The following is a 14,646-nucleotide window of genomic DNA, read 5'->3' as shown; positions in this document are numbered from 1 at the left end:
GTGCCTCCTTCCGCATCCACGCACCGGCCATCATGTGCGACATGTCTTCTTCAAAGTCTATAGAGATCCTTCCGCATCACAAAATAATTCTTTTCCTTTTCATATGATTATTCTTTATCCGTTAAATTTAACCATGATAAGTTGATAACTATTTGCTTTATAAATTACAATTTCTTCCTTTACTATGTGTTCATGACTTTCATGTAGGAGTGAATAAAAATTTAATTAAATCGATCGAACTGATCGAATTTAAATAAATGATTTAGTTATTTTGGTTCAACACCTCTTGCCAAGTTTTGGAAGCTTTTGATCACTCTTTTGCATCCCACTCTCAAGCACGAGTTCTCTAATTTCATCTACAACTACAATCTATGTAACGATGAGATGTCTTTATCAATCACTATATGCAATCAGTCAAGACGATCACGACAACTTAGCTACAATTCGACATCCAGTCTTTGATCTTGAATTATTAATGCATGTTCTTGCAGGTTTAGGCTCTCAATATGATAGTTTAAACTCCAACCCACTTTAGGCTCTCAAAATGATATATAGTAATTTGTTCTAAGTGTCACAACTCGCATGGATTAGATGTTGCTTAGATGTCGAAGCTCTTCATGGTCGTATGTATCTTTTCATGAAAGTTTTTTATAAATACAATCTCAAAGGATGTCAGATTCTCTATCTTTATCGGCACACATGGCTAACAAAACTTTACAATTTGATCTGCATAATCATCTTGCTTCGTGACATGATCATCAAAATCAGAATGGAGGTATCAGATATGAGAGCAAGGACGAGGCTGAGGTCGAGGAGAATGCCAGATTTGCCTCAACTATAATTATTATGCTCAAAATTGTTATATAAAGTTTGATTCAAATTTTGTAGGAGGACCTTCATCATCAATCGACCTCCTCCCTCCTCCCTCCTCTTAGCAATCTACCACTCCGTCATCTCAGTCTGGAGCATTATCACTCTCTATCCCTCCTAATACAGTGTCATTAATTCTGGAAACCCCAAGATGACATCCGAATTTTAGAGCAATTCATCATGTTACACTAGATTATGATATTCTTATAGAAGTTTCACCTTATCATGGGCACGACATGGTGCAAATAAGCAATATAATGGCTAAGGTTTACAAATTGATCGCCTTGGAAACACATCCTTTAATTCATGTGGTTGTACTTTTCGCATGCACAACACTCTTCATATTCTTCAATCACTAAGAATTTACTTTCTATACGTTAATTTGCTCTTAATAATAATGTGTTTTTCAATTTCATCCTCATTATTGTCATGTGAAGGAACCCGTGATAGGAACTATTCTACTACAACGGGATATTAAAAAGGATCTTTATCATCTTCAACCCACCTCTCTCAATGCCTTCGTTGGAGAATGCATAGACAAATTCTCTTGGCACACATGTCTTGGTCATCCGTCTCTATGTCTTGTTCAAGATATTATTAATCCTGTTGCTGTATCAACTTCTTTAGCCTCATATCTCATTTATGAAAGCAAAATCCCATAAACTACCTTTTGTTTCTTCTCTCATACCACTAATTTTCCTTTAGAAATAATTCACTCTAATATATGGGGCCCTACTCCTATTTTATCTAATTAAGCTTTTCTTTATTATGTCATTTTTATTGATAACTTTAGCAAGTTCATTTGAATTTTCCCTATGAAACCTAAATATAATCTTTTAGATATTTTTTATCATTTTCAAAAACAAGTTGAGTGTTATTTTGATCTTAAAATAATCTTATTTTATTCTGAATGGGGAGGAGAGTATCAAGCACTTCATCGTCATTTTATCTGTTTTGGTATCCTTCATCAAATCTCTTGCGCCCACACTCCTGAACAATAGGGCTGAGTATTCGATTAAAATCGAATCGAACTGAATCAAATTTTTTTGAACTAACAGAACCGATTGAATGTTAAAATAAAATCGAACCGATTAAATATCAAATAATTCTATTTTCGATCGAATTAATCAAAATAAATAAAATTTTTAAATATTATAAAAAATTTACCAATTAATTAGGGATTTATAAGTTTACTTACTTAGAATTTATAAATTATTTTTTTATTTTGGTTAATTCAGTTTATTCGATTTAACCGAATAAGAAATTTTAAAACATGAAACTGAACAAAATTAATCGATTTTTTAAGAAAAAATAATCAAAATTTCAAAATAACCAAATTGAATTTTTAAATTCGGTTAGTTCAGTTGGTTCAATCGGTTTATTTGATTTAACCGAATTGTTGCTCACTCCTAGCAAAATGGATTCACAGGCATCACTATGTAATTAATACCTTAGCTCTTCTTAATTATGCCTCAATTACACTTAAATATTGGGATGACTTGTCTAAACTTCAGTTTATCTTATCAATCATTTACCCACTCCCCTATTTCAAAGCATGAGTCCCTTGAAAAAAAACTCTTTAATTGTCCACCAGGTTACTCATTCTTTTATATTTTTGTCTGCGCATGTTATCCTTGGTTACGACCTTAGTTTAAACACAAGTTAAATCTTTGCTATCTTCGATATGTTTTCCTTGGTTATAGTAATTTGCAGCATGGGTACCTTTGCATCCATATTTCGACTGGACGAATATATATTTTTCTCGATATGTTACTTTTGATGAGTCTCTTTTTTCCATTTACAATTGCTACCTCAACAATTTCTCCATATAATTAAGGCATCGTTTTCATATCACCGAGTAGTATACAAGAATCCCCACAGATTGCTCCAATAGGACATACTGAAAGTACAAGGGGATGGTATTTTGGGCCCTACTTCGCATCCACTAATTCTTGTAGACTCGGCGGCTAGTGGTGACCCTGCTCCATCTCCATTAATTCCTATAGACTCAGCGGCTAATAGCCCCTTGTTCTAATTCGCATCTTTCTGACCACTCTTCTCTGAGTAGCTTTGATGATGATACTCATTGTTGTATGCTTCCTCAAAGCGAGATTTATATACGATGTCTATCAATTTCCACTCACTATCCTCTTCCACATGCTCTTATTGCTTCTTCAAATTTTGTTGAACCTCTTAGATTTACATAGACAGTCAAAAATCCAAATTGGTGTGTTGTGATGTCTACAAAGTTTGATGCTCTTGTCCATAATGAAATACTTAGTTCCTTGCACTCTGTCTATGAATATTGTGGCCTCTAAATGGATTTACTAAATCAAGTATCATAAATGGATCCATTCAACGTTTCAAAACTCACCTTGTCGCTAAAGAATTTAGTCAACAACTAGGTATTGACTTCAATAACACTTTTAGTTCAATTGTCAAAATTACAACTATCAAATTGTTATAATCTATAGCTGTTATCTCCAGTTGGCGGATACGATAATTGGATATTTCCAATGCTTCCTCTATGGACACCTTGAAGAAACTATTTTTATGGAGCAACCACCTAGATTCATCCATCCGCAACTTCCAACACATGTATGTCAACTTTAAAAATCTATATATGGTCGTCGGCAAGTACCTCATGCATGGTTTCATCATGCTTGGCTTTATACTCATGGATTAATTCTCTGGCTTATAAACTAACTCTTTCTATTCTACAAATGCAATGAGAAATTTTCAATATTTTTTTTATTTATGTGAGTGACATTTTAATAATGGACAGTAATCAAAAACATATCGCTACTTTCCGCCATTTTCTTCATCAAGAGTTTCCTAATTGGGATTTCGGCAATGCTCGTTTTTTTCTTGGCATAGAGTTTCCTCCACATTCTGAAGATTGACTTCTCTCCTAGAGCAAATATATTACTGGATTTTTTCAACAAGCTAAAATCGATGGTGCACGTCTTATCTCTACATCAATCATTGAAGGTGGTTTCATTGCACTTTCATCCTCCTCTCCCATGACTGATCTCCAGATCTATCGAAACATTGTTGATGCCCTATAATATGTCTCCATCACATGACTTGATAATTGATATTACTTTCGCTGTCAATCGTGCATGTCAATTTATGCATTCTCCTACTAAACACCATTGGGAAGGTATTAAAAGAATTCTTCGCTATCTCAAAAATACTATTCTACATGATTTTCTTTTATATCGTCAGTCCTCACAAGAGTTGATTGCATACAATGATGCAAATTGGGTCGGATCTCTTGAAGATAGACATCTACTAATGGGTATGCCATATTTCTTGAGTGAAATCTTATTTTGGGTCTTTCAAAGAAACAATCTACATTCTTTCGCTTAAGCATTGAAACTAAATATAAAACTATAGCTAATGTGACGTCCAAAATTATTTGGCTACGATCTCTTCTTTCAGAATTACATCTTTCCCCAACCATACATCCAAAAATTGATGTTATAATATTGGAGTATTGCAGTAAATCTAATTTTTCATGCTCATATCAAGTATGTAGAGATTAATTTTCATTTTGTTAATAAATGTGTGGTGACTCAACAACTTTCAGATTTCTATATAAGATCAAATTGTTTAGATATTCATCAAGCCATTATCTAGATACCGCTTTACCAAGTTAGTAATCAAACTCAAATGTTCAAGTACTCTCGTTGAATTTGTCGAGGTAATAAAAGTAATGAAAATAATAATGAAAAATAATCTCGAATTGATTTCAATCAATCAAGATCTACCATATTTGGCATCATAATAAAGATCAACATGAATCACGGGCAACATATAATATTTTCAAATTTATTATATTCGTTGATATGATTATAATTATTATGATTGTATATATTATTTAATCTTTCCACATTATTATTCAGACAATTGTATAAATAAGTCCTTTTGGCTTCAACAATAATATCATCCAAGAATATTGTTTTCGGTTTATTCTTTATTCCTTAGTCTTTCCTCCCTATGTTTCTATCATTTGGAATGTCCAGTCAAATGAGTCGTTATTTATAGGAATTAAAGTTCCATGCATTAAAAAATTAATTGAATTTTTTAATAAAAATCAAATAAATCAAATCAATAAAATATCAATTAATTCGGTTGAAAATAAAATTAATCAAAATTTTCAAATAATATAAGAAATTTACTGATTAGTGAGGGATTTATATATTTATTTACTTAGTAATTTACCAATTATTTTTTAAAATTATTTGATTTAATCAATTTAATCGAATAAAGAATTTTAAAATCAAAACTAAACCAATATAATCAATTTTTTTTAAAATTAAAATTTTCAATTGAACTTTTACTTTTCAATAAAAGATGAAATTCACCGCTCAACAACAGTCCCTAATATTATGTGATGATAATTGCCCTCAATTGCCCCTTTTAAATCGACTCAACACGGAGAGAATGGATCCTCTGTCATCGTTTACAGGGCATCAACTAGTCAAGCAAGGTAGTTGCTAATGAATCTATCAAAATTAATGATTGATATGCCCCTAGCATTTGCGTATAGTTCAAGAAACAAAGTAATTGATATATTCCAGCAAAATTAGAGAAATTGGGGGATATTTCAAATATATTGCTAATAAAATATTTCATTTAATTTCCCAAAAATCCTTTTCTTTACTTAATGACGAAGTGATTTATATATATAATTAATACATATCTAATCCAATAAGTTTGGGTTATCTCCCTCGCTCCACCTAAACGTGAACAGATGAACAGATCAATCTGACAATTAAGTCAATTAAGTTGGATCGAGAGAGTTCAACCCATAATGAAAAATATAATAAAGATGAAATATGTCTCTAAAACCACCCAATAAGACTCCGACCATAACGGAGTGACAATTCAACCGTGTGCATGGCCGAACAAATAAGAAAACTAGCAAGGTCAAAACGTCCCAAAAATTTAGACAGTAATTATGTGTTAATTATAATTAGTTTTAAATATTAATTTTGTAAATACCGTAATATTATAATATAAATATTATTAAATTCTTTTATGACTGAGATTTAATTTGTCACATCGTTTGCCTTTCATAATGTGGTTAGATTGAGCCTGCCTTCTTTGACTAGTTAATGATCCAAAAGAGTAATCACGAGTTAAACACATGCACAATCCTCAACACCGACACTCGTTATCATTCTACCAATTTAGATTTAGTAAAAAAAAATCTAAATCCCAATTCCTCAAAAACGAATTATTCTACGATCCACGCCTCCAAATAAACGGAGCCTCTCGAAGAATTGTGTCCGAGTACAAGTCGTGATCAGTCAACGCTATGTGGCTGGCAGTTGTCCATCACCCATCACCACCTTAATTTCTATACCCTTCAATGGAGGACTGCCGCAAATTAAGCTAATCAGTGCACACCACGATTCCTATAAATGGGGGCTCGCTTCCTTCCATCTTGCCACCCATTCCAATATCGAGCAAGGCAGCAAGCTCAGAGAAGCAATAATATATGGCTTCTTGTGGGAGATCAACAATGGCGGCGTTAGCGTCCGTAGCTGTTTATTCCTGCATGGCTCTCTGCCTGATGAGCGATGCAGTAGCAGCTCAGCTCAGAGTGGGCTTCTACTCCCAAACCTGCCCGACCGCCGAAACCCTCATCAGGCAAACCTTCAATGACGCTGTCCGGCAGACCGACGACATCGGCGCTGACCTTCTCCGGATGCATTTCCACGACTGCTTTGTCAGAGTCAGTAAATCGATTGCATATCTATCGAACCTTCGTTGCCGTGTCTGAATGTTACTTAAGTTACTGATCGTATTCAATTGATGGAGCAGGGCTGCGATGGATCGGTTCTCATCGCTTCGGCGAACGGGAACACGGCGGAGAAGGACGCGGAGATCAACCAAACCATCGAGGAAGAAGCGTTCCAAGTCGTCGATAAGGCAAAGGCCAGCCTGGAAGCTGCCTGCCGAGGCGTCGTCTCCTGCGCGGACATTCTCGCTTTCATTGCCCGAGACAGCGTTGCACACGTAAGGATGATTAAAGCATTTGCTAGCTCGAACAATCTCTTGATGTTTAAATGTATATATATTTGGAGAGCAAAGGATTAATGTCATGTGCGATTGCAGTATGGAGGAGGTTTCTACAATGTTCCTGCTGGAAGAAGAGACGGGAGGATTTCGATAGCAAGCGACACGTCGGAGCTCCCTGGTTCCGATCTCCGACTCGGTCAACTCACCCAAATCTTCGCCCGGAAAGGGTTGACCCAATCCGAGATGATCACCCTCTCAGGTATTGATTAGTCGTTAATAATTGTATGATTTGAAGAATTAATATTATATTGTTTTGAATACTTTTGTATATGTTGGTCAGGAGCACACACCATTGGCATCGCTCACTGCTCTGCCTTCGCCGGAAGGCTGTATAACTTCAGCAGCAGCTCCGGAGTCGACCCGACGCTGGACCCGGCGTACGCGGCTCAGCTGCAGCAGCAATGCCCGACGGCGGGGAGCAACACCGAGGTGCCCATGGACCCGCCGAGCGAGCTCGGGTTCGACAACAGCTACTACCAGGGCATCTTGAGGCACAGGGGGCTGTTCACGTCGGACCAGACGCTGGTGTCGACGCCGGCGGCGGCGGCGCAGGTGAACCTGTTCGCGCGCAACTCGGCCGTCTTCACGAGGAGATTTGCGGCGGCGATGGTGAGGATGGGCAGCATCGGCGTGTTGACCGGGAGCAACGGAGAGATACGCACCAACTGCAGAGTGCCCAACTGAATCGATCGAGTTGACTTTTTATATGATTAAAAATGTCAAAGTTGTGTGTCTTATATAATTCGACGAGAGCTGTCTCCATTATCTTCATATGAATAAAAATGTCAAAGTGACAACAGTAATTTACATTGGGGCTGAAGGCAGATAATCGACTAGTTCATAATGAACTGCTGCGACCTTAAACACCAATCGATGGCTTAAAAAGATTGCATGACAGTTCTCAATCTTCCATTACAAAGCACTTAGTATCGAACAACTGGTTCACCTAAAAGAAAACCTAATATTGTAGAAATAATACGTCTAAAATGATGCTTCTAATATGAAGAGCTATTCCTCTTCTGAAGAGCTACCTGCAGATAAAACTTTCTGATCCGCACCAACCTTTGCAGAAGGCTCCTGTGTGAGAAGAGAAAGATATCAATAAGCATTCTGCGAGATGCTGATGCAAAACTTGACAGCCCATAGAAAAATAAATGAAAAATGGCGTAGGGGAATCATTCTTTCCTTTTCCACTTACTGCTATTTTATCCCAGTCCTTCAACATTTGTACAGTATGATACCATTTCCATAATAGAGAATGTTGATTGCTGCGAAGGTAAATAAAGGTCCACACAGCCCTTGAGTAGGTCAATATATAGATTATCCAAGACTTGATCAACATAAATTCAACGAGACATGTCAATAGTCTCTAAGCCAACTTGTCAAGCACTCTGATCCTGTCGACCAACTGAGTCAATCCGACCTGTCGAGCACTCCGAATTGCCAACCTGCCAAGCATTCCAACCCCCTTACCAATCGAGTCCATCCAACCTACCAAACAGTCTAACCTAGAGCCGACTTGACTAGCATACCGAGCCGACTTGACCAACCGAGACGTCGACCTCCTGAGAGCACTCCAAGTAGTATGACCTACCTAGCCGACTCAACCAACCAAGTCGCCAACCTCCTGACTTCCTGAGCAATCTGACTTACCGAGCCGACTCGACTAGTCAAGTCGTTGGCCTCCCGATTTTCCGAGCAATTTGATCTGTCAAGTTTTATTTACCTTCAGTCGGTGCAAGCAAACAAGAGGCATGTTCCCACTTTCTCATGTTCTCTCTCATCTTTTTCAAGTTCTCCTTAGGTGTCTGCCCCTCTTACGCGGATAAAAGATTAGGTATATGCCCTGGGTAAAGGGGGTTGGAACTAACTAAACAACTCCTATTACTTTCTTCCTTTCTACTTTACTATCGAAACATGATGCCGGTGCATAAATGACCTACCGGATATGTATCGCTCTCTTCTCTAAACCACATGGGCCAAAAGTCAAGGGTCAAGGGGAAGTCAAGAATGAGGGAACTGATTTGGCAAGGCTAGTCAAATGAACTGGTCAACATTTGTCTTTTGTGGATTCAACAAACCACAAGACATGTTCCATAGACAGCCTTTATAAAGTTGTCAATTTCCAACTTGAAGAGAAGGAATGCTCTTTTCCACTATTGCAGCCAAACAAGTAGGTGTGTGTGATGCCAAATGCAAGAAAGCAAGAAGAGAAGGAGATATGTCAGATTTGGTCTCCTTGTGTGCCTACATAAGCATTTAAGGAAGAGCACTACCAAAGAAAGGGGATCATCTTCTTCCTCTCAGAGAGGGGGGCCTCTTCTTCTTCTTCCAATGAAGGGCTGCTGGGAAACTGCTTCTTCCCCGTCTTCCAACTAGGGGACACTTCTTCTTCTAGACAGGTTATGCATTTCAGGTTCTCATATCTTCTTCGGAAAGGAAGCTCTTCTTCTTCTGCCTCATCTTGGGGGCAAGCTGGTTCGACTCTAAACTGGAATTGCTTGAAGAAAACTTGCCGGAGTTTATTATCCAGGAACATTCTGATGATTTAGACATTTGAGTGATTTTACTTGGGAGCGAGCCCCCTTTGATATTTGTTACTCTCCGCATGAATCACCACGATCACGAGAAGAAAACAAAGAGAATACCTTGACGTCATCTCTCTTGGTTGCCGGATGAATTTCTACCGCGGTGTCGCCGTGGTGATTTTTCCTCATCACATCCTTTCTCGTTCCCATCGGAAAATAAAATTATTATTATTATTTTTAATGTTGACAATGTGATGTAAAAACCAGGTTATCTCAAACATTCAAAACTCATGAAAGGGAAAAATATCATAAATTGAAAGATGCTCATTACATGGAGATCCAAACCCCAACCACGATAAAAGACCAAATGGGAAGCAATAGCATACCTGTGTTGTTGGCTTCTGTAGCTCTGAAAAAAAAATGCTTGTTTTCTTTTTTTTGCCAACGCTGTTCATATATACCACAAGACACAAGTCACAAGTAAACTATAGATTAATGCTTAATTTCCAAAGTAATGCACATGGACTTAATATGTAATTAATCATTAATTGAAGTGTAAAAGATGGTTAATGTACCTAGTGTTGTGCTTAAGTTTAATAAGTGAAACCATTTTTAAGCTATGTTCAGCATAGATAGCAAGCTAAGAGACTGCATGACAAATATCATACCAAGAGTAATGTTTTGTAAATGCAGGCAACATGATTAAAATGAACCTTATGATTTATTTTAAACTAAGTCAGCTATTAATCACAAAGATGAGCTAACGAAAAATATTAAGTCCAAAACTATGGGACCAAATATTCAATTTACGTTGATTAATCCTACAAGTGACCGACTCAGTCGTATAGAAGTTTAGCTAATCTTAGGAATGACAGACTCACTCCTACAGAAGTTTCCTATCGACTATCAAAGTAAATCAGAAAGTGTTCACAGCTAGCGGACGGTCCATCAATCCAACATTCTTATGTCAATCGCATAGTAAAAGAAATTCATCCGTTAATTCAGCGAGAAAGCATTTTACCGCTACACCATTACCCGGGAAGTGCCTAAATAACTAATTCCATAAGTGAAATGGTACGATGGATCAAGACAGCCCATTTCCACAATCTATTTAAGGGAAATACTTGTAAAAGCATTACATTCTCCCTTTAAAACAATAGATGCGTATAAAATTCCTTATATCTTGAAATATTAAAGCGCAATATATCCTGTATCATAAAAGTTGAACATAATACCAAAGCCCGCAACTATTGTTTATATTGTTTAAACAGATATAAAAAATATATTACAATCGCTCTCGACAAGTTTTCATAGATTACTCACTTTCTTGTGCAAAAACAAATGCATTTTTTATTATCAAAAAAAAGTTTGTATCAATATATTAGATGATTAATTTAATATAATATCAAAGTAAATTTTTAAATTTTAAATGAGATGAATATCTTAGAAGTCAATTTTTGATTTTATATTTAAGTTGTGATTCAAATTTATTAAATAGGGAATATCATCTATCTCTAAAATTAGTTGGATGAAGTTTGGAGCACCTATATTACACTTTTTAAAAAACTTAAATGATTGAGATCATATGATTTCAATTAAGTTGAGATACTTATTAGACGAATTCCAATGAACTAATACAATAATACAATGGCTTAAGTCACGTACGCACGCTTTTAACTTTTTTTTTGACATTTTTATTCGAATAAAGTTACATATATTTATCTTTCTGAAAGATTGACATTTAATGATTTCTGGAAACAATTAAACAAAGACATTTAAAATATAGTAAAAACGCATTAAAAATAAAGGAACCATTGAGGAGGAGGAGGATTTCAGTTGGGCACTCTGCAGTTGGTGCGTATCTCTCCGTTGCTTCCGGTCAGCACGCCGATGCCGCCCATCCTCACCATCGCCGCCGCAAACCTGCTGGTGAAGACTCCCGAGTTGTGCGCGAACAGCTTCACCTGCGCCGCCGCCGCCGGCTTCGACACCAGCGCTTGGTCCGACGCGAACAGCCCCCTGTTCCGCAGGATGCCCTGGTAGTAGCTGTTGTCGAACCCTAGCTCGCTCGGCGGGTCCATCGGCACCTCGTTGTCGCTCCTCGCCGTCGGGCACTTCCGCCGCAGTTGCTCCGCGTACGCCGCGTCCAGCGTTGGGTCGGTTCCAGAGCTCGCGTTGAAGTTGCGGAGACGGTGGGAGAAGGAGGGGCAGCGCGCGACGCCGATGGTGTGCGCTCCTGATCAATCAAACACACACATCAAATCATCAACAATGAATTAGATCCTCGATCGATTCTTCGAAACAAATCGAATGGCGATTTACCTGAGAGGGTGATCATCTCGGCTTGGGTCAACCCTTTCCTGGCGAAGAGTTTAGTGAGTTGACCGAGTCGGAGATCGGGAGTAGGGAGCTCCGACGTGCTCTCGCTTGCCCTAGAAACCCTCCCATCTCTTCTTCCAGCAGGAACATCGTAGAAACCTCCTCCATACTGCAACCGCACATTACATTTAAACATCGATCGAGAGATTGTTCGAGCTAGCAAATGCTTGAGTTAATAATCCCTTACGTGTGCAATGCTGTCTCGGGCAACGTAGGCGAGAATGTCGGCGCAGGAGACGACGCCGGGGCAGGCAGCTTCCAGCTTGGCCTTGGCGTTGTCGACGACTCGGAAAGCTTCGTCTTCGATGTTTCGGTTGATCTGTGCGTCCTTCTCTGCCTTATTCCCCTTCGCCGACGAGATCAACACCGACCCATCGCAGCCCTATACATTGAATCAATCAATCCAATTGCAATAATGTCATCAGCTAATTAAATTATATATATATATATATATACTGACTCTGACAAAGCAGTCGTGGAAATGCATCCGGAGAAGGTCAGCGCCGATGTCGTCGGTGTGCCGGACAGCGTCATCGAAGGCTTCCCTGATGAGGGTTTCGGCGTTGGGGCAGGTGTGAGAGTAGAAGCCAACTCGGAGCTGATGATCAGCCGTGGCAGCAGCACTGATCAGGCAGCAGAGAGCCATGCAAGAACACACTACTAACGTGGTGGTGGATCTCCCCAAAGCCATTAAGCATTAACGTCTCTATCACAATCTAATCTGATCGAAGCTCGCCCTATGAGTAAATGTTAATTTGGTGGTGTTTGGAATGGCTGGCAAATGAGTCGCTATTTATAGGAATCCGACCAAACCGTATTAATTTGGTGTTCGGATGAACAACTGCCCCCCAACTGCATGGATGCATGAGAGAATGGATCCAGTCGCCGGCCGTTTACAGTGGCATCATAACTGGTCAAAAAAGGTAGGTTTAATAATTAGTTGCTCGTGAATTTATCAGACTTAAATGATTGATCGGGTTTGCGTATTATTGAAGAGAAAGTAGGTAGAGATATTCGAGTAAAACTAAAGAAATTGGAGGATATTTCGAATATACAATTGCTAATATAATATTTAACTTTAATTTGTTGCAATTCTTTTCTTTACTTAATGATGAAGTGATTTATATATAATTAATAATTAATACATATCTAACCCAATAAAACCTCGACTTTTTCGTACCAAGAAAAGTAGTCACTTTAAATTTAGTATTGATTAAGCAGTTGAAGATAGAGATGCGAACCGAGCAGGATCTGACTTGAAATGATTTTATCAGTTTGAGTTGTCTCCAGCTCGACCTAAACATAACAAGTCAATTTGACAAGGCAACTCAAGTAATCGTGTCTAGCTCAGCATGAAATATGGTATTCATTATCTTTTTATATATAAAATTCCTGCGCGACACCCGCAACCCTCGCCTGCTGCCGCCGTCGTCGCCGCGCCGTCCAGCCACTGCCGGCCGCCGGACCGGGCGCGATCGACGTGTGACTCACCGGAGGACCGGCCGGCGTCGGATTCTGATCGAAATAGCGACGAGCAGTGGCCGCGCCAGATTCCGGCCGAATTGCGGCCGGATTCTGGCCACAATCCGGCCAGAATTCGACACCTGTCGACGCGCAGGCGAGTGGCACGTCGATCGGGCCCGGTCCGACTGCCGGCGGTGGTCGGACGGCGCGGCGACGGCGATCAGAAGCGGCGGAGGTCGAGGGAGTGATACTGTGCATTTCTACTTTTAGACAGTCAGATTTGCGCAATCGCGCGTGATGAACGGTGGATTGGCTGTCGCGCACGGGCGCGCACGATGCTGTCGCGCAGAATATCAAAAAATATATATATAATATTAAATAAATATAGGTCCCATGGGCCTTGGGCGTGCTCGTGTGAGCTAACTTGACTCCAATCAGATTCATACTAACGCCCTTCTAATTGAGCATGTTCAGCCTGTGATCAACTGCAAAACAGGACCCACGATCCTCAAGATTTAATAATCCATTATAATTCAGGACCAAAAGTCTTTATAACTACTAAACTTAATTGTATGATCATCTAATCTATTACTTAGTAATGTAACCCAAATCTATCTAGTCTTTCTCTTTCATTATTATTTTTAATTCTATCTTCCGTGACATAATTAAGCATTGAAGATGTCTGGCTAAGAGAACTCCTGACACCTTCCAAATTCCAATCGATGTCCCACGATGTCCCACATGGCAGTAAATTCCCACTTAATACCCATCTTGGGCAACTCCCTCACCCGTCTATGGCAATCCATGGACATATCTATTGATAAGATGTCTCTGTGTTTATTTTAATTTTTTTTTTAGGATTTAAAATTTAAGATTTAAGATGGTTCAAATCTGATTTTTAATTTTCACATAAAAAAGTAAGAATTAAAAAAAAAAATTAACGACAGGTATTCATAGGTTGCCCATATATAGATGGATGAGTAGGGTAATCGGCCGATTCTCTATATATATATAAAAGATAATATAATGCGTACAAATTATTTTTTAATTTATTTTTAGAGTTTAAAATTTAAAGTTTAGGATTTTAGATAAAGAAAAAAAATTAATTTTAGATGTTCATGCTTTTATATATATATATATATATATATATATATATATATATATATATATATATATATATATAATTCTAATATGCATGTAACGTCCATAATAAAAGATTTCGAGTACTTGAAAGTTGAAATTGTTTCGAATGCTCAAAATAAGAGCAAGAGCAGTGTCATTTTATAATTAATTTTTATTTTTATTAATTTTT

General features: G+C 38.2%; 2 protein-coding genes across 2 annotated transcripts; one reads left to right on the top strand and one right to left on the bottom strand.

Annotated features, from left to right (window-relative positions):
- Nucleotides 1-6,379: 6,379 nt before the first annotated feature.
- On the top strand, nt 6,380-7,709 carry LOC141840635 (peroxidase 5-like). Its single transcript, XM_074728683.1, has 4 exons — nt 6,380-6,616; nt 6,706-6,900; nt 7,000-7,162; nt 7,244-7,709. The coding sequence occupies exons 1-4, from the start codon at nt 6,380-6,382 to the stop codon at nt 7,645-7,647; spliced, it is 999 nt and encodes a 332-aa protein (XP_074584784.1). The 3' UTR covers nt 7,648-7,709.
- Nucleotides 7,710-11,246: 3,537 nt separating this feature from the next.
- On the bottom strand, nt 11,247-12,599 carry LOC141841043 (peroxidase 5-like). The gene is made up of 4 exons (XM_074729169.1): nt 12,331-12,599; nt 12,058-12,252; nt 11,814-11,979; nt 11,247-11,727 (listed from the first exon to the last, which is right to left on the bottom strand). The coding sequence occupies exons 1-4, from the start codon at nt 12,559-12,561 to the stop codon at nt 11,324-11,326; spliced, it is 996 nt and encodes a 331-aa protein (XP_074585270.1). The 5' UTR covers nt 12,562-12,599; the 3' UTR covers nt 11,247-11,323.
- Nucleotides 12,600-14,646: the final 2,047 nt, after the last annotated feature.

This window comes from Curcuma longa, chromosome 11 (genome assembly GCF_044706935.1).
Source record: "Curcuma longa cultivar G26 ecotype Majalengka, Jawa Barat chromosome 11, ITB_CL_G26_1.1, whole genome shotgun sequence".
Taxonomy (NCBI): Eukaryota; Viridiplantae; Streptophyta; class Magnoliopsida; order Zingiberales; family Zingiberaceae; genus Curcuma; species Curcuma longa.
This window is presented reverse-complemented; position numbering and strand designations above follow the sequence as displayed.

Coding starts and splice junctions, on each gene's coding strand:
- LOC141840635 (XM_074728683.1), top strand. CDS start 6,380: ATGGCTTCTTGTGGGAGATCAACAATGGCGGCGTTAGCGTCCGTAGCT. Junction 6,617..6,705: donor TCCACGACTGCTTTGTCAGA/GTCAGTAAATCG, acceptor TTGATGGAGCAG/GGCTGCGATGGATCGGTTCT. Junction 6,901..6,999: donor CCCGAGACAGCGTTGCACAC/GTAAGGATGATT, acceptor GTGCGATTGCAG/TATGGAGGAGGTTTCTACAA.
- LOC141841043 (XM_074729169.1), bottom strand. CDS start 12,561: ATGGCTTTGGGGAGATCCACCACCACGTTAGTAGTGTGTTCTTGCATG. Junction 12,253..12,330: donor TCCACGACTGCTTTGTCAGA/GTCAGTATATAT, acceptor TTCAATGTATAG/GGCTGCGATGGGTCGGTGTT. Junction 11,980..12,057: donor CCCGAGACAGCATTGCACAC/GTAAGGGATTAT, acceptor GTGCGGTTGCAG/TATGGAGGAGGTTTCTACGA.